Raw genomic sequence first — 21,430 nt, forward strand, 5'->3', positions numbered from 1 at the left:
ATGTTTATACCTATATTCAGGTAACACCTAAGCTATTCTACTTACATATAAGTAAATATCTAAAAAAATTATATTGTTAATATTCTGCTAATATTTTATTATTATAATATGATTTAAAGTTTGAAATACAACAGATTGTTTTCATGGCGAATTTTCAAGCGTTTCGATAACAAACTAATCTTCGCTTCGAAACATTTTTGTGAAAACGATGATTTTATCATTACTCTTAATTTTACATTAATTAATAACAATACCTACTAATGCTCTATAGTCTAACAAAAACAAGATGTGAATTACTGCTAGTTATAAGGATTTTTTAACTGGATTTTTATTTTTATGATGAATTCATAGTTAGGGGTTTTCCGACTATTTCTTAAACAACTTACTAAACTTTTTTAAAATTTCTTGTTTTCAAAATAATAATATAATATACAATTAATATTGACCTTTAATAAATAAAATATTTTATTTTAATACATATTTATTTTCATATTTAAATTTTATAAATAGATAATCATTAATCGTTTTTTACTTTGAAAATATAATTTTAATTATTAATAAGCTTACCAATTTCTTAGTAAATTTTTAATCATTTTTTTTATTTAGTTGAATTTACTTATTTTACATGTTTGGCGAGAAACTTTTTCAGTAAATTAACTGGTATCTAAGTTATAAATTAGTTACACAATATCTTTAGTAGGTAGGGGTATATTGGGTCTATTGGGCAATAACTATTTTAACATTTATTTTTCAATATTGATATGAGCTATTAATGCTATTATGATATTTTATTTAGGTTAATAGTTTATTGAATACACAAAAAAATTAAATCGACCAATACATCAATTTGAATAGATACTTGTTTTTGACAAAATCTTGACTATTTTTTTTAGTTAATTGATTCGAATTATATTTGATTTTTCAAATATTTTATTGCTTAGTTCTTAAATTAAAAGAATATAAATTAGATTGTGAATCGAGATAAAAAAATACGTGTATTTTATTACTATTTTCTATTTCCCTTTTTTGTTTTAATATAAAATATTACAGATGATTTTATAATTTTTTATTTACACGATTTAGATACTCATACACATTGAGTGATCTCATGTTAGTCAATGAAATACGAGATTTTTAGGATAATCATAGAAGTTATATCACTTTATTTTAAATTTATTGCTCAACTGACTATAACCATTAGAATAGACTCCCCCTCTAAGCTGTTTTGTTACATCACAAGATTATAAGATTTTTAAATACCGGTATGTTATAAACATTGAAAAATAACAAAAATCATCTAACATATATCGAATTAGAGAATTTTAGGGAAAATCCACGTATCTAATTAGGGAATTCCAGGGAAAATCCATTGATAGGGTTTGTTCTTAAATAAATGAAAAATCAAGTTAGATAACTACCGTAGTCCATTAGTAAGAGCATTTTTAAGTCCCGCATTTTCAAACATTAGATAGATTTTCGATTTCTCTCATTAACAAATCCAATTACAATTTAAGTTAGTGAGTTTCATTCCCAACACCCTGATACATACCTATATATATATATTAATAATGAATCAATTCTGAATAAGTTATGAGGTAGAAAGTATTTAATTTTCTACTCAATTTGTTGAAGACAGAAGGTATACCCTATAACTACATCCTAGGTCAGTGGTTCTTAAACTATGCGGCGCGCATCCCTTGAAAGGCACAAATGCTTATTGGGAGAAACACAAGTCAAATATTTATATTATATATTACACTATCATATATTTATTTATAAATCTACAATAATTTTCTTATATTTAAATAATAAAAATTGTTGTTTTATTCATTCATGGGAGGTGGAAATAATTTTTTTTGTTCTGGGAATGTATGACCCAAATATGTTTAGTAACCGCTGCCCTAGGTCATGGTTTTAGTCAGTTTGTTTTTGTATTATTTGGTCAGTTAAACCAAATAAAGGTGCAAACCGTTAATTTAATTCTAATGGTCTCTGATAATTTTTTAATTCATTAATAAAATGTCAGAAGGTTTAATTATTTATCTTTTTTAATAAAAAATATGAGTTTTACAAAAAATGTTAAAAGTTCTTTATCATAGTAAAATTAACCTTACAACAGTTCTATTACTAAAATCATTTTAAATTTAAATAAATATCTAGTTATATCATTCGTTATTTTAATTCAAATTATATTCCTAATTGCTATTTAATTGTAATCAATACTGTGCTTACCCATTACTCTTACCTTTTATATTCTGTCAATCACCTTTATATCTGATTTGTGATCCATTATTATGTTTCAAATAACTGAATTTAACAATGCACTTAATCAATTTGTTGATGGTTTTGTTGTGGTATATCGTAATTAATTTGAAGTTCATAATAAAAAATTATAGATGGCATATGTTTCATATTTCATTAATAGAATATGTCATAGGAAAAAATATCAATTTGAACTCTTTGAAACATCATTTATGATCTATTACGTTTATACTTAGTAACTAATAGTATTAACTCTTATTAGTTTCTCTTAGTGGTCACAGTTAAATGATAGGTAGCCATAAATGGCCAAGTAACCGGTTTTTTCCCGTATTTATTGTATTATATTATTATATACAATGTTACAGCAGTTGTATCGTTTCAACTCTTAGTCGTCTTTATTTTATTTTTGGTTTTAATAGAATCTAGTAATTATTAAAATGTAGAAACAAGATTATTAGATGATAATATAACAGATTTTAATTTGGAAATATTTAAATTATGTTTTGAAATATAAAATTTATTTTTACATCAGCATTCATATACATATATACATATATAATTTAGAATGGTACATTTAACAATGTTTTCGTAAATTTACTAATAAATATAATTTATGTGTGTTTTAATTTTCAATCCATAAAAGGCTTTAGTTGTACTAAATTTGTATAGGTACTTTCTGAATTTTTAGAAATGATTGCCCATTAATAATTAGTTTAAATCCTATTTATCTTCATTCTTTTATTATGTTATGTTCATATTTAAATTTTTATTGATTCTTTTCAGGTTAAAATAAGTACTTTGGATAAATACCTAACAGGAAGTTAAACTGGTTTTGTTTTACAGGTTCATATTTACTGGTATATATGTTACTCTTTAGAATTATCTCGTTTATGTTTAAATGAAAGCAAATTATAATAGTTGTGAATATATATTTATGTATACGTTGTTCAAGGTCAGTATTTTATATATTTTATTAATTTGCTCTTTGCTCCGCTAACCTACTTAAGACTCTGTTCATTGATATAAAAATTTGCAATTTCATGTTTTTCATTTTTATTATTTTGAATTTTTTTTTTCCTTAACTTTGTGGGTACAATTAGTTTCAACAATTACAATTAAAAATACAATTACAGTTACAAATACCATAGAAACAGTACAATATAAAATTAGATTAAAAAGCCTGAATGGTTAAAGAAAGATTTTTAAGAAAAAGATATTTTTTTGTTGGTTTGAAAGTATACTTATAAGGTCGAAAGGGATGTTGAAGGTATTCAAAATATATAATAGGTGGTCACGATGTGTTGATAAGCTGGGACAGATGAAGAGTAGATGATTAATATCACAGACCATTGGGTCATTGTGTAGTGTACAGAGAGGGGAATCGTCCAGTGACAGTTTAAAGGAATGAGAAGGAAGTCGTGTATGACCAAACCGGAGGTGGGAGTACAATGTTATGCATTTTCGAGAAAGATTGAGGTTTATGAAACCATGGTAGTGTTGGTATGGTTGGAGATATCTTTCTGTACCAGGTGGCGAAGTATAGAGGAAGTGAACCCCAGTGTCTAAGCCAAAGATTAGATGTACAGTTCCTAAGGATGGAAATAAAATCAGACCATGGAATTTTCGTACTTGGAGGGCATCTGAGGGAAGCAGAGGATTTAACTAGCTTGTCAACGAATTCGTTTCCCGCAATTCCAGTGTGGCCTGGTACCCATATGAATTGAATGTCCGAGCCAGATTTCGTAAGGGGAAATAAAAAATGTCTGATAGTGATTATGAGAGGAAAGAGATGTGATTTGAAAACGTTAGAGGAGAGGGCTTGAAGACAGGACAGAGAGTCAGTGGCGATGAGATATTTATTTGGAGGTAAAGATGAGATTGTGTTGAGTGTTTCAGTTATAGCGAAGCATTCAGCTGTGAAAAAAGATGCTGTGAGAGGTAGATTGTTAGAGAAGGAAATGTGAAACTCCTTTTTGAAAAATTTAATTTCAAATAAAAGGTATCTGAATAGGTAGATATTCTAGTAAATTACATCTCTTGTTTTAAGAATATTATAAATATTGGCCCGGATATTAGTGATATTTAGGTAGCGAGGCAATTAGCTGTTCTTTTTGTAAGAAAACATTTTTCTTGACAAAAAAAAATTATTTAACTATTAGTCAGTGTTCGTTTTCGTTTTATGAAATTACGTGTTAAAATTTAAAATTAACAAAAATAAAATTATTAGAAATGGAAATAATTTTAATTACGTTGACATGTAACACTAAGATGAAGGTGTAATAAACGACTAGAATATCCTATTATTGACGTTTATTTTTCTATTATAAATTAAAGTCAAATCACTAAAAATGCTTTTAAAAAAATATGTCCCGTTTTAGGTTTAATGAATGCGAGTCATTATGAGTACGAATTTGTGATTTTAATATGCTTTTCATACTTAAATATTTTACTTTTATATGTGTATCATGTAATTATATAGAACTATTTGGATATATTGATTTTATTACATTATATTATCAATGCTAAAAACCTTCATAAATTTATCTAAGTACATATATTCTTATATATATCGTGATTACTAAAACATGATATAATATATAAATAAAAATTAAATACCAATGTAATCCATTAAATTAAGTTACATCATCTCGAGTTTGAAAAGTATTGACAATTTGTGTTTGAAAGAGGTTGAGGATATCTATGTTCCTTAAACAGTTTGATAATTTTGTTTTTATTTAATATAATACATATGTAGGTATCAGTGGCGTTCTCAGGAATTTTTAATGGGGGCTCTGAAAATGTATTAGAATACAAAAGTGGGGGCTCTGCTTCCCACACCCCCCATAGTCATAATAATTACAAATTTTATACTGTTTTAAAAAACCACATTATTACAAATTATCACCAAATTGTTAAATTGATAGCGCTGTCGTGTCATAGAACATATTCTATTGTCGTGCTCCAATTCAATTTGATAACCGTGATACTGGTAACTAATGACGTATAAACCACTAAATTATAATCAATAAAATCAATAATCAATTATTATTAAACTATTGGAATAATTTTAATATAAATACGGCCAATGAAGGGGGTTCAAACCCTATGCCCCCCCCCCGTGAGTATGCCACTGGTAGGTATACATATATATCATATATAATAAATTATATTTTTTATTCTTTATTATCACATACCTTAAATAATTTATATTTTTATTCCTTCAATAAGTTATATTGCATAATTTTAGATCAGGTGTAACTCTTAATGAATTTAGAACATTGTTCATTGTTTAAACTTCTAATGTAGATTTTTTTTATTAAATTATACCTATGGATTTATTAGTTTTAATCAATATTATTGCTTCTGTACAAAAATTAATTAAATTTAATTATGCATCAATGCAAATACAACTCATTTAAAAAATAATTTTTAAAATTGCTTTTAATCGTGGGACATATCTTTACCAGAATAATTTGGATAGCAATTTAAATATTTACCGCCTTATTGACAATAGTTTATCGCCCCCGAAAACCTTGCATTAACCCATCTACTAGCAAGAATTTTCATCTATTTATTTTTAAATAATTAATTGAAGAGAGATTATTTATCAAATCGCCTAATTGTTAAAAATACATTTCAAAAATAGAACTGATATTTTAATGCATTTTTTTTTATCTATAGATAATTATTCATATATAAGCTTAAAAGATATATACATATAATAGGGTTGTAATCTATTTGCTCTGATGATCTACTAAGTTAAGAAAAAAAATCCTTATTTCTTTTCCTCGACTAATAATATATCCCGATATTTTATTGAAGTCTGAATTTTCTCAATCACTACTATACATATTAACTTCTAAAAGTTATTGCTCATAATTAGAACCCGAATTTATATACATTTAAAAAGTGTCAAATATGATGCAAATATGCAAAGAAAAAGTGGCTAAATATGCAATTATGTACATTATATTACATTTTATAAAATGTGTCTTTTTTTTAAAAAAAAACCCCACACTTTTATACCAAATAAAATTCTAAATATTTTATCAAATAAAAAAAAAAAAAATGATGATCCACTGCTTTATATTTCAAATAATTTAAATCAATCTAAAAAATTTAAGAAACTTAAAAACGAGAATATAAATAAAAAAATTAAACTAAAAATAAATATTTTAGATCATTTGAAGTAACTTATTCTCAAAAAACTAATAGGAAATTAAAAAAAAAAAAATACAAATCTTTTAAAATAATATTTTTGAAACTTAATACCTATCATGTCTATTCGTGCTCTATTCGAGGCGATTGCAAATTTACTGTAAATTAAAATAGTTCATTTATTAAAAGCCTGTTAAATATCCATGTTAGATGTATTTATGGATAAATATGCAATAACCCTCGAAGTATGCAAAATATGCAATATAATAAATATTTGGTGTTTAAATTTGGTGTGATATGAATCGTGGACATTTTAGACCTCTATAGACATATACACTTAGTATAAATATGCAAATGTATATAAATCCGGGCTCTACTTATAATCATAGAATGTATATTAATCATATTTTGTTTTTCAGAATGGAACTCCATTATGGGAAGATTTCATGGCAAAAGCTACAAAACTTCATACTTGTCTTCGGTTAGTGTTATTATTCAAAAGTTAATGGAATATTTTAAACCTAGTGGCAGAATCCATGATTATTATTTATTTGACCAATCGAAAAAAATATTGAATAATATATTATATCCGTACATTATAAATACATTTATTATTTTGGATTGCTATATTTTAGTTTATTTAGTGTTCTACACTGCACATTCACATTAGTATTTAATAGTACGGGTATATTTTTATTTATATTACAATTTATCAAAGATATTTTTGTTTTCATTAAGAAAATAATTGTATTAAATATCTTACATTGATTTTGCTGAATTTAGGATCTCCTAGTGACTTATACCAGTGTACCATGATTTATTTAGTTATGTAGAATAAAATGATTTTGTATGTAGTTGAATTCTAAAATGCGAGTTCATATTTTTTCATTTATTTTACATATATACGTATTAATTAATTGATATATATATATATATATATATATATAATATAATTTATTATATGTACATTATAGAATTTAATGTCTTAAAGCAGTTTAAAATAATATAATTCTTCTTATTCCTAGTATCGTTGACTTTTTATTTTCAGATAGTTGAATATTATTATGTTATTTAATGCAACTATTTTTAATTTATGTTCTTTTAAAGTTATAAATATATTTTATATTTACATGGACAAATTTGCTTATGCTAAAATTAATATTAATATTTATTTTGTATTACATATTCTCATCAACTTCTTACCTGTAATTATTTTTAAATTAGCAAGTGTATGTATATATTCATAAAATTATTAATCTCCAAAAATACATTCTAATTTTATATCCTGTACAGAGCTGTAGTAAGAGAGGGTGGGCAAGAAGTGCTTTCGTCCCGCGTGCAATTCTTGGGAAGACGCAAAAATTAAAAATTTGCAATTTATATTAAGAATTGCATCACGTCAATGTAGTGTATTTTATTTACTAAAACTTCAAAATCCTTTATATTAATTGATACAATAGTTGAAAAATAATAAATAATAATTATAATATTTTTAAACTAATAATACATAAGAGCGCATTTTTAAATTTTTCACGGAGCTAAATATTTGGTTGCTTCGGTACTGATCCTGTACAGAATAAATAAGATTTTGAATTTTTTGGTTGATTTATTAATATATCTAATAGAGTTTATACTTAGTTCTGTATTATTGTTTTTAAATTTAAAATGTATTATGATCAGATTTAAAATAATAATTATGGATTATACTTTTAGAACATATCTTTATGGAGGAATTATAGAAATTCATTATTAAAATTGAATTATATTCAACCCAAACAATTTTATAAGTTTTAGGGTATTTTACTGTACTTACGAATGTATATATTTCCAATTTTTACTCATTTATAATTATTATTTATATTAATATAATTTTGCAGAGCAACTATTCATGCCATTGGAATTTATCTTGATGCTTTTCAAAAAATTGCTGATGCTGCTACCAATGCTAGAGGTATTTTATTTTTTTAATTTATTTTAAAATATAATATTATAAAATCTGATATTACTGTTAGCTAGGGATGAAATATAGTTTTTCTTTTTAATTATTATTAATTAATTTCCTATTCATTCTATTTTACTAAAAGAAAATAAAAATCAATATCAAAGTTAGAAGGAAAATAAAAAGTATTATGGAAACATTATAAAGTTTGTATTGCTTAAAAATCGAAAAGACTTGATTGCGTGAGGTTTCGGTTTTTTTTTTTTTAGTAAAACTTTAGATGTATGTGGGAATATTACAAAAATCAATTGATAAAACAATTAAAATAATTTTGCCTGTAAGGAATATATTATGACTTAGCATGCTCCTTCGGATAGTTTTTTAGTTTTCAGCATCTTACAATCAAAACGATTGTAATATTTGTATACAGACTATGAATTTTTTGCAATTAAACAAAAATGTATTTATTGATATAACTATATACTACATCTGCTAAAATGGATTATTTAAAAAAAACGTGATGAAACACCCTTTTGCTTTCAGTTTTTTTTTAACATCATTTCGTTTTGATTTTTGGCAAAATTGTTAGTAATTTAAATATTTTTTACTACTTAAGGTTAAAGTAGAGATATGTTATTTTTTCCTAATACGATTAGCTGTTATATGAATTATATTTAGTATTTTTATTATAATGTAAATTAATTTTAGCAGTACCTATATTTTGAAGTATATGTACTCGTAATTAAATAAACTAGTGATTTTTCTGATTTGTATTTTAATATAATCAATATAATACATTATGATAAAAATAAGGGTATTCATTATTAAAATAATATTCATATAATAATTGTATGAAAATAGTAAATAATGATAGAAAAGTAGCCTGGGGAAATAAGTAAAAAGGTTATCGTTTTTAGGAAAATAATTTATAATAATTTGATTGGCAGTTTTATTTTTAGGTAGAATATTTCTAACATTTTCTAGATGAAAAATTTTGTAATATTTAGTATTATACTTTATAGTTATATATTCTATATGCGTATTGCAGCAGTTTCCGTACTGTATTGACGTATTTTATATGTATTAATTATTATAGTAAACTTTTTCTGCTTTAAAATATATTTCACATTATGTATTAAAAAAAAGAAAACTGAGAAAATCTGGTCAATAAAAAAATGATTTTATCATCCAATAAAACAAATTATACATTTTTACTTACTATTATTTCTACTATTAATGTTTGCCTGGATGAAATATTGCTGTAAATATTACTGGTAAAGTATACAATATTTAACGGTGTTTAAATTATCTTATTTTTTGATTCTTCAGTGTTTAATTTATGTTTACAATTAATGTATAACATAATGTAATAAGTTTTACAAGTTAACTGATACAAAATGTATATTCTATCATTTAGTTAGATTGTATAGATACCCATAGTATACTTTGTATTTAACTATAACTGCATCCTATTTTAGCCCTTAAAACAGAAAAATCGATATATTTCTGTATATGCAAAAAAGTGCAAAAAAGTAAAATAATTATGAACAAAGGATGAACAGTCATTTTATTGTGTGGTTGTATAACCCTGAAATAACTTAACCCTTGAATGTAAATACATATTTATTGTGAACTAAAAACTTTTAACACATTATTTATTTTTAAAAATATTAACTTTTTCAAATTAAAAATTCCGATAATTGCCATTATTAATCAGTTTATGTTTTAAATATTTCATATTCTGTGCGAAGCATTATATATAGTATTAGTATTTTACTTATAAGATTATTATATGATATAGTGTGATTCATTAGTGTTCTAGATGTAACAATTTTCCGCTTTTTCAGATATTTGTAAACTAAATAATAATTTGATTACCGTTATTTTATTTAAATTCTAAGAAATTATTATTTTGATATTACAATTAAAATTTTCAGTATTAAAAAAGACATTTTTTCATTAAATGTATCATTTTAGTTTATGCAATTGTTTAGTACTGTTTGGAATTTTACTTCTATGATTCAAATTAGTGTAATCATATGGCATTTTAAGTTTAATAAATTTAATATATCTTGTATTTCGACAAAATTGGAATCATCAATTACAACTAAATGGTTTATAATTACATTTATTAATAAGTTCTATCAAATGTTCGGTAATCTCATTCTACACACACGCAACATAGGAATTTCGATGTTTATTTATTTCCAATAGTTCTAAAAATTATCGTTATTAATTTTTTACTATGCGTTTTAAAAAAATGGCTGTTAATTTTTTAAATTTAAATTGATTTTGGTAGGATTTATATGGGTAAAATTTATGAAGCGTATGAATAAATTATTCCCAGGTAGACTTCATAATTTGTTTAAATCAGTTTACATATTTTTTATCATATTAAGAGATGAATCGATACATTGAAAAGGAACACTAGAAAACAGCTTCCAATCCCTTTTTGCGTACTTCAGTAAAATGTGTATATTTCTAAAGGATTTTTATAAATTAATAATATACGTCATGAATTACCTATTCATATACTTGTGCAATGCCATCGAATTTTCTTTATTTTATTTAAATAAAATTATTTTGAAACAATTTCAAATTAATAAACAATTTTTCTAAAACGTAAGTGGATATTGAACGGGTTTGATAAATACTGTTTGTTTACTTAATTAATTACTATATTAAATGCCTCAATAATTTATAATAAAATAAAAGTATATTATAATATTTTGATACTTATTCATTGGAGAATTAAAATAGTTCTAGCTTAATTAAACCATTAGAGCAAATCATCAGCTGTAGGTACAATACATATAAAATAGTTTATTATCCACTAAATAGCATTGTTTCCTTTCCGGAAAGGATTTCCATTTGAACGATCGTTATGCATAAGCAACATCAGGTTTTAAGTTTTTATGTTTTGAACTCTTCGGATTAGTCAGCCGTTTCAGCCCTAGATAGTCACCCTCGATTAGAGGGCTCTCAGTATATTTTCCGGGGGATTCTAACCCTCCCAAATTAATTTTACGACCTGGAACACCCCACTACTAAATGTTCACATGACCCTCAAATAATTATGCAAGTACACAATGCTCATTTTGAAAAAATATATCAAACAGTACCCCAAAAATGATAATCGTATTTCTTATTCTTAAATGTTTCAGTGTATGATCTTAATACGAATTGTTTAAATGTTTTATTATAAGTATTATTTTTAATAATAATTTACTTAAATAATTTTCGTTATTAAATTGTTTTATATATTCTTCATTATTATAGGCAGATACATTAAAAGTTAATTTTTATCATATTTTAAATAAAAGAATAGTTAATGTGAAAATAAATTATAAATAAAAATTGTATTACAATTTTAATGATTAACAATTTTTTTGCTATTTTTATGGACCAAAATTTAGTAAAATATTATTTAATTATATAATAATATTGTTATTAGAAACACTGTATTATAAAACTCTAAATAATAAAATAAAATAATTTAGCATAAATCATTTTTTACGTCTTATGAATTAGAGTATGTAGAACCATTATAACTAAATATCTAGACGAAAATAAATACAAATTGATTATGTATTATGTATTTTATATTTTCTACTTAAAAATTTACTAGATTATATAAAACGTTTTTCAAATATAAACACTTCGTATTCCAACTAAATATCTAGGGGAAAATAAATACAAATTGATTATATATTATGTATTTTATATTTTCTACTTAAACATTTACTAGATTATATAAAATGTTTTTCAAATTTAAACACTTCGTATTCTACCTATCGTACTATCCAACACTAGTTTCAGTAATTACAGGTTTCCTAAATAATAGAAATAATCAAACAAAATTGTTTACTTTTTAAATACTTATTAAATAAATACATTTAAAATAACTATAGCCGTTAAACTTAGCAATACAATTACATTTAATATTACACTTAAATCTACAAATAGGTATGATTTATGTTTATTTGTACAAATTTGATCATTATGTATTTTAATTATCTGGAAAGTTGTGATTGAGTCTAGACTTATAACCTGATTAAGGTGGGTAGAAATTAATGTTTCTTCTTATTCTTTCTGTCGTTTGAAACATTCGGCTAACGTGCTTGACTGTAATATGTATACAATAGTAAGTTCTACCATTTTTAGGATCATGAGATGGCCGTGAGTGCTAGCTGTATTGTGTGTTATCGAGAATTTTTCAAAAAGAAGAGGCCACCCTAAAATTATTAACCTTTTTATTTTATTTAATATGGTGTTTAGTTGAAATAATTTTCTACTTTTTATTTAGTTTTTAGATTTATGTTATGAGTTTGTTAATTACGTAATGTTTATTTTTATAGGAGCTACTAAAGAAATTGGAACTGCGTTGACCAGAATGTGCCTTCGTCATAGAGCTGTCGAAGCTAGAATGAAAACATTTTCAAGGTAAAATATATAAATAACATATATTATATAATATACAATGCACGCTCTGAATTGTCTGGTATTAAGTTACATTTTAAACATAAAAATTAAACATTTGTTAATTATAATTTATTATTAATTATGAGTAGGGAACGGATTTATACGGGGGCGTAATTTCAGCTTTTGAAAGAGTGGGGCAACTGATTAAATTTGCCGACTTCATAATATTTAAAAAATTATGGTTACCTATATATTTAATATTTGTGGACGATAAACCAAGGGCGTATTTAGACTTACTTCTAGGGGGGGGGGCTCAAATTTTTTTCTTTAATTCAGGTTCAAAATTTACAAGTAAAATTGTTGGTAATATTTAAATCAGGTGAATCCTTAATATTTGTGGTTTTTCTTTTTTTTTTAATCTAATGCCGGATCTTATTAGAATCGACTTTTGTGTAGTCATTTTTAACACCTGTCTCTGTTTTGAAAGTTACACTTTTTATTTTATATTTTATTTGATTTTTCACTAAGTATGGACCCGACAAAAAGCCCAATACAGTATTCACAGCCACGCGTAATTTGATTTTGTTATAAATGATCTACATAAAAAAAATTTGAATTGTGTATCTTTATATAATCAATTTCTTAAATACGGATTCAGGAGGGTGGGCGATCGCCCCTTCGTCCCCCCTTAAATTCGCCCATACGATAGACTATCAATAAAATATTTTTTTGGAACAAAACATGCAAGGATTAGTAATGAATATTGATGTCATGTTGTAAATAAAAAACATAAAACGTTTCATTTTACCCAATTAAATAATAACATTAAAGATAGTAAAACATTAATTAATTTACTTATCCTATAGGCTATAAGTTACCTATTAATAGGTTTAATGGAATAATAATATAAATCTAATTAAATAAATACTTATAATTTTATATTTGTATATTTAATACTTTACAGAACTTATTTATAAAAACATAAAATTGTATCTCAAATACAATGTACCGTAGTTTGGGGTGAATAGGAACGATTTTAACGGTTTTTTATTGATTATGATCTCAATTTTTATGGTATCGATATCACGAAAATTGTTTTATAAAGATCATATATATAAAAATATATAATAAACCTAAAATAAAGTTTATAAGATTCGCGTAATAACGATTGTCATAAACTGGATAGGAGTTGTTTCCAATGTTTTCCAACTTTTAATAAACCGTAAACGTGTATTTAAAAGATAATATCAGGGGCAGACTGGGCCGGTCTGTTTATTTATTCAGGGGCGGATCTAGGGGGGGGGGGGGTTCAGGGAGTCAGCTGACCCACAGTTAATATTTGTTGACAAAATTGGCCTCTTGGGAATTTTTTTCTCTTTTTAGACCTTAATTTGGACTCTTGGACAGTTGGCCCATCGGAGTTACTTGAAAAATGAATGCATGTATATTCAAAATTTAAAATTTTTCAATTCATAATTTATTTTTTAAATTATATCGTTTTAGTAGAAAGTTAAGTAAATTATATTTTATTCCGTACGTTTGTTGCGCCGATAAGATTGGATTATATTTATTAATCGTAAATAAATCATTAACAGTGGTATCACTAATTCTAAAATGTAATATAAATATATTTATACGCTTTTATGAGCATATAGTGTTTTTTTTTTTTTTATACAAGGTATTAATTTCTAATTCAGTTTCATCCCTAATAAATTGCCTCTTGAAATGGCTTAACCCACAGTTCCCCGACTCTGGATGTGCCCCTGTATTTATTGTGTATTTTTTGTTATTGAATACTATGAAAATGGTTAAACACTACGATATTTAGTAACAGATTACAGATAAATTACTAGACAAGAACATAGGTTTATGGACGATAGACAATATATGTATTTTTACAAATCAATAAATTTTGTACATATCACTTAGATAACGCGGGCCTTTACTTCATTGGACGGCCTATAACATTTTATAATTAAACCGTTATGACCACATCGTGGTAATACCATTGATTATGGATACTATCCATAATCAATGATAATACGAAGCTAGTCCATGCTATCTGTTTTAAAAACTACAAATAATAATTACAGGTTTCCCTAAAAGACGGTCAGCAACACCACTAATGTGGTAATTTGATAATTTTTTTTTTTTATTAATCGAAAAAGACACAAATACATACATTATTATTGAGTAAAATTTTCGATTATCTTTCTCCTTTAAGCAAAACTTATGTTGGAGAAAGTGAGTTATATATATATATATATATATATGATACAATTATTTATAATTATAGAATTTATTATATAATATTATAACACTCATGCGTGCTTCAATAAGCAATAAATAATCGACCTATAGATTTAAATAATTACCTTGTGTCAGTGGCATATTTATGGGGAGGGGTGCCGGGGGAATTCCCCACCCCCAGAAAAAAAATAGATGAAAACGTCAAATTTTAAACATATATTGATATGTCATATAATAATTTTAGTTTGATTATTCAATAAAGTATTAAAGTATAATGAAAATATATATATATAAAAAATATTAATATTGCTAATAATTAAATTGTAATCGGATAATAATAATAACAATCGACCACATACGTATGGTATATAAATAATCTGATGCGGGGAAATTATCGGTAGATAAGAATATCCTAGTCCTATAACGTTTTGTCAGTTGTCAGTATACACTATGCATCTATGCGCAACATAAATTAATTTAAAATACGATTAATACGTTTAATTTAGTTTGATTTCATTTATTTATTTTCATTTAATTGTTGAGTTGGTATTGAAAGAGTACTAAAATGGAGCCAGTAAAAAAAAAAAAATTAAAAACATTGGATTCTTATTTTAAATCAATTGAAGTGAAGCCAGTGAAGGTGCTCAGTATTAATATTATATTTAAACTATTTGTTACGTACACATTGATTTAATTCGATTAAATCGGTAGGGCTTGAAAAGTTATAATAATGATTATAACGTTATAAATGACAAGTTGTTAAAATTTGTAAATGTAATTATAACAAGAATCGATTTTATTATTATCGATATTATAAAAATATAGTTAAAATATTAAATATAAGTATAACTTTAAGCATATGTATAAAAATATATGTTGAATTCTTGTAGTGGCGTATTTTCAATTTTTTCTGGGGGGGGTCCACAGTTTATACATAATTAATATAAACTATATATTATATTGTATAGTTACGTCCCTGTGCAGTTTTTGGAGGAAGTTGAACTAAATATATAATGTAATCGTATAGTCTTATGTAATATTATATATATGTACCTATATATTGTATTTAGCATAATATATTATAAAGTATTGTTATAAAATAAATTTCAGTTGTCTCAATTTTTTGGCCAACTCCTCTATCACTTCATCAACAGTAATTTTAACTTCCCTGTGAATGTTTAACATAGCCAATTCTGCAAATATGTAAGAATTGTTGTTAATTTTTTATTTTTTGGAGAGGTTCTGGGGGTCCAGTACCCCTGGACCCCCCCCCCCCCGTAAATACGCCACTGAATTCTTGTGTTCTATGTTGTAGTATGTCAATAGTTTGATTTCAATCAGTTAATAAAAAAACCTAACATTAAGTTGATAAAGAACATTTTGTACTAATTTATAAAATGATTTCACTATTAGGTATGACACCCCCCTCCCCTCGAAAAAAAATTTCTAAATACCCCACTTCCTTGTGTAGTTGAGTATGTAGTTCTGTGCAATGTGTAGTTTTTTTTATGACAGTAATTATTAGTTTTGAAAATCATAGTTTTAAAATACAAATCTATTCATTTTTGAAAATGAATACAAACCAAAAAAAATCTAAGGGAGGAGTAGAGAAACTTCGACTCAAAAGAAATGCTGAGTTGAAGACATATGCTAATGACCCAAAACAAAAAATGTGTATAGGACATTTTTCGAATGCAGTGAGAGCTATTTTTTTATGTCTTAGGCCACTTTCTAAAATTTGCCCACTGGGCTAGTGCCTACCCAGGCCGCCCCTGAATTTATATGCTCTAAAAAACCTTGAAATATGCTCTTAAAAATATGCATTTATAATACAAATATGCTTTACAATTTATATATTTATCTTTTTTATTATTTATTTAATACATTAGTACAGAAATATATGAAGGTAAAAAAAGAAATTAATTAAGAGTTAAAATATATACTTTTAATTTACACTTTTTAAATATTACACTTGTTGACGGTTTTCACTTCACACTAGTGAATACTACTTCATCAAAAACATTTAGAGGTGTATAGTCGTTGCCAGATAAATTGGAACGGCGGCGGCGGCGGCGTGATAAAGGAAAACCAGGGATTCATTAAATTAATTTAATTAACCATTCAATACTTTATCGAAACGTCATTCTTGTGTAGATGAGTCGTGTGTATACAGAACACGTGCGTGCGTATAACTTAATGGTAGATATTAGCTGTGTAAACGAAAAATCGGTATAAGGCGGCGGTATAAGAAACGTTTAAAATACGATAATCAATGAAGGTAATAAAATATTAGCAATTTTAGCAAAAAAAAAAAATAATTGTTTTATTTGCAATAATATGATTAATATATATTAAAATATTAAAATATGCATTTATTAATAAAAATGCCCAAATATGCAAAATAAAAGTAGTGCATTTTTAATCTCCAGTATGTGAAACGGATTTCTATCTCACTTAGCAATCTTTTGGACTAACCAAAAAAATTTGCAAAATGCATAGAAATCCGTTCCCTAGTTATTAGTATAATATTCATTTCAAAATATTTAAAAATTTACTACAATAATGTATTTATATTCGTTATTCGTATAACATTTCGATTATAAATTTGTTAGAATTGTAATCTCAATTGAACGAATTATTCAAAGTAAGCGTGAGTAGGTGTAAGTTTTAAATTTTTTTTTTTGTCATATTATAAATTGTACATATTATGTTTGTTTTTTTCTTTATTGATTAACATAATTAATATTAGCAAAATATAATTATATTAAACTTAAACGTTTTGCATTTTTATCATAAAAATAAAGTTCAATTTAAATTTACATAACAGTATAATATAATCTACCAAGAATCTTATCTCACTACTTACATGGAATGTGTGTTTCATATGACAGGAGTTGAGCGTAACCGGAACTAACTTGATTTTTGTTAAATTTGCAGTGCAATAATGGACTGTCTGGTGGTTCCGCTTCAAGAGAAACTAGAAGATTGGAAGAAGACTATTGTCAATTTGGACAAAGAGCATGCCAAAGGTAAATAAACCCAATGCTATTTCTCCATTTAAATATATGATGACATTTTAAAATCTAGACTTTATAGAACTTATTAAGTATACACACGCTAAAAATATGTTCAAAATAAAAGAAAAAATGATAAAATTTATTTCATCTGTACCTATGAAAACTATGGAAAGAAAATGTTTGATTTAGATTTTTAAGTCATGGCGTGATTAATAAATAGTCGCATTAATAATTAATTAGTAGGTATATTAAATAAAAAAAAGTATAAAGCAAAAATTATTGATGTTGAATGAGCTGTGTAAAATGTCATCTATGTATATCAAATATACTGGTTTTGTTTTAATTAATTTTATATTTTAATGAGTTAATATATCAGTATAATAATTGTTTGAATGTTATGCTTATGGTCAGTTATGAAATTTATGTGCATTAATATCACATATAATAATGTGCGCATTATTATTTTGTATGCAACTTTAAATTGCAAATAGACATACGCCAAATATACGCGTTAAAATATGAGTAGTGAAATAGATTATTTTAATTGAATAATTATTAATTTAGTATTTCTATTACTTTTTTTTTTTTTAATTTCTCATGTACGTACGTCCTAATGGATAATATATAATACTTAATAATACATTATTACTTGTAAATGATTTAATAATGTATTATTAATATTGTTTGGTATGTATAAAATCTAATTTCTCTGTTATCTCATAATCGATTAGAGGATAACTACAAACATAATTTATCTATAATAATTCTTGTATTGTTATTGTATATAACATTTTGGCTACTTTACTTATTGTGTTCCTCAATTGTTGTTGATCTCAAGGTAAGAAAAAATAAAAATGTTAAAAAGTCGATCTGAAGTTGAGACTTATTCTTATCGCATCAATGTAATTCATCAATTGGTAAAATAATACATATTTATAAGACATTATTGTATAACGACAAATCATGGATCCAATTACCTTATTTTACATGGAAAAATCTTGGGCACAATTTCTTTATAACTTATTTTTATTATTCCTCTATAATAATAAAAAAAAAAAAAAAGTCGGGTTGCAATTATATATATGTGTGTGTGTGTTCACTTCACCATGTGTACATAAGTTTAAATTTTGTCATCACATGAAAGTTTTTAGTTTATTTTCTACCCATTAAAAAGAAAATGCGTTAATAATACTACAACATTTTTTCAAACATGGTATAACATCCAGACGAAAATTTATGTCAAACAAAAGAAAATGTCGAAATAAATTCGTTATTCATATTTTTCATTCTCGTTGATTTAAAGCACTTGTTTTAGAGAAATTTATTTATTTTTTATTTATTATTTATTATATTATTTATATATTACATAAAGTTATCTAAAAATTATTTTATTTTTTTTATTTACACTTTTCGATTTATAATATATTTATGTATATTTTCTGATTTTATTGATTTTTTCCATTAATAAAACTAAAACTTATAGCTAGGGCTCGGATTTAAATGCCCTAAAAATATCGAAAAAATGCCTTTTCAAAAAATGCATTTATGACCTAAAAACTTTAAAAAATGCCCTAAAAATATCAAAAAATGAATAATTTATTAAATAAATTCAAATTAATATTAAAAAATGAGTAAAAAATGAAATTATATTTTCATTACACTACAAAAAATAAAAAAAATTAAAATAAAAAATTGAATTAAAAATTAAATTACATATTTGAATTGCATTGTACGATTAGTATTTTTTTTAAGTTTTGGAATTTGAATGATCGACGATTATCTGCCAAAAAGTTTTTATATACTGAAAATCATCTCTCAATATCAATTGAAGTTAGTCATAATACGAGAAATAGGTAAAAAATGTCCTAAAATATAAAAAAAATACATTAAAAACGTCAAAAAATGCTTTAAAAAGTATAAAATCCGCTAATAATGCAAAAAAAATGCAAAAAATGTCCCAAAAAATGTTTGTGGGTAGAACACGGAGTACCTGAAATAAATTTGTAGTTTGGAAAGCATCGCGTAAGACATCCCAAAAAAAAGATGCAAATGCATTGAAATCCGAGCCCTACTTATAGCTAATCAGTTACTCAAAATATTGTTTGGAATGATAATAATTGTGATTTAAAAACCGTATTTATAGAATGTCTCGAAAATAACGCAGGATTTAAATCTGCTATAAATTAAATATACTTATCTTAAAAAAACATAATAAATATGTCTTTCTCTTCAGAAGTTAAGATTTAACAGTGAAAACGATATCGGGAATATGATCCTCCCTCCTAGCACTACAGGTGATTAATCTTTTCATAAAATTGATCATCACTCGATCACACATTGCCCCATCAAGTTCATTGAGGACACGACGAATTTCTTGCTTAAATTCCAAGACGTTTAGAATTTTATTATGGTAAACATGTGACTTAGTGTATCCCTATAGGAAAAAAATACGGTGTCAAGTCGCAAGATCGAGGTGGGTAGCTTTGGTCTCCACCCAACAAGATTAATCTGTCTTGGAACTTCTTACGCTGCAAAGAGATTGTTTTTTAAGGAGATACACTAAGTTACGAGTTTACCAAAATAAAGTTCGAAATGTCTTGGAACTTAGTAAGAAATTCGTTGTGTCCTCAACGAACTTGATGGGGCAATGTGATCGAGTGATGATAAAATTTACGGAAAGAATAATCACCTATAGAGCTAGTAAAGGGGGAGAGGTCATATGCCCGATATTGTTTTTCACTTTTAAACCTTAACTTCTGCTGAAAAGAATGATATATTAGTTATGATTTTTTAAAAGAAATAAATTTAATTTATAGCAGATTTAAATCATGCGTTATTTTTGAGACATCCTATATAAGTTAAAAAAAACTAAATTGTTAATCTATTTGCTTCTAAAAAGTGTAAATAACATGTAAATTATTTTGAAGATAAATTTATATAGTTTATTTAATTTAATTTGCATACATATACAGACTAATTTATGACTAAGGTAAAGTATGCTAAGTATTTTATATTTTCGTTTTATAAAAATTAAAGGCGACTGGTAAATTGTTTTTTTCTCATAACAATGAACAACTGACTGATCCTATATTCCGTTTATATAAATTATTCCTATTAATACAATTTAATTTATTCAGTTTTAAATTTTTTTGGAATAGTATTTATTTATTTAAGATAGTGAAATATATTAGTTAACTAATTCTCTTGGCACATTTTCTTTCATTTTAATAATCAATAATAATAACTATCATAAGTTTTCTGTATTATTGATAAATATATTCGATTAAATGTACTTATATAATCTTTTGATTTCTCTCCTAAAACAAACCATTATAAATTGTAATAGTTTAAATTCTGAGCCCGAGTAGGTGTAGCTAATCAA

General features: G+C 25.0%; 1 protein-coding gene across 3 annotated transcripts in view; it reads left to right on the forward strand.

Annotated features, from left to right (window-relative positions):
* The window catches only part of LOC112684463 (MTSS1-like protein), a 36,676-nt gene that overhangs the window by 2,460 nt on the left and 12,786 nt on the right, over positions 1-21,430 (forward strand). For all 3 annotated transcript variants that reach the window (XM_025556008.1, XM_025556009.1, XM_025556007.1), the window contains exons 2-5: positions 6,840-6,901; positions 8,298-8,371; positions 12,718-12,802; positions 17,969-18,060. In XM_025556008.1, the coding sequence (XP_025411793.1) occupies positions 6,840-6,901; positions 8,298-8,371; positions 12,718-12,802; positions 17,969-18,060 (313 nt within the window). The remainder of the gene's footprint in view (positions 1-6,839; positions 6,902-8,297; positions 8,372-12,717; positions 12,803-17,968; positions 18,061-21,430) is intronic.

This window comes from Sipha flava, unplaced genomic scaffold (genome assembly GCF_003268045.1).
Source record: "Sipha flava isolate LNK unplaced genomic scaffold, YSA_version1 250_pilon_pilon, whole genome shotgun sequence".
NCBI lineage: Eukaryota > Metazoa > Arthropoda > Insecta > Hemiptera > Aphididae > Sipha > Sipha flava.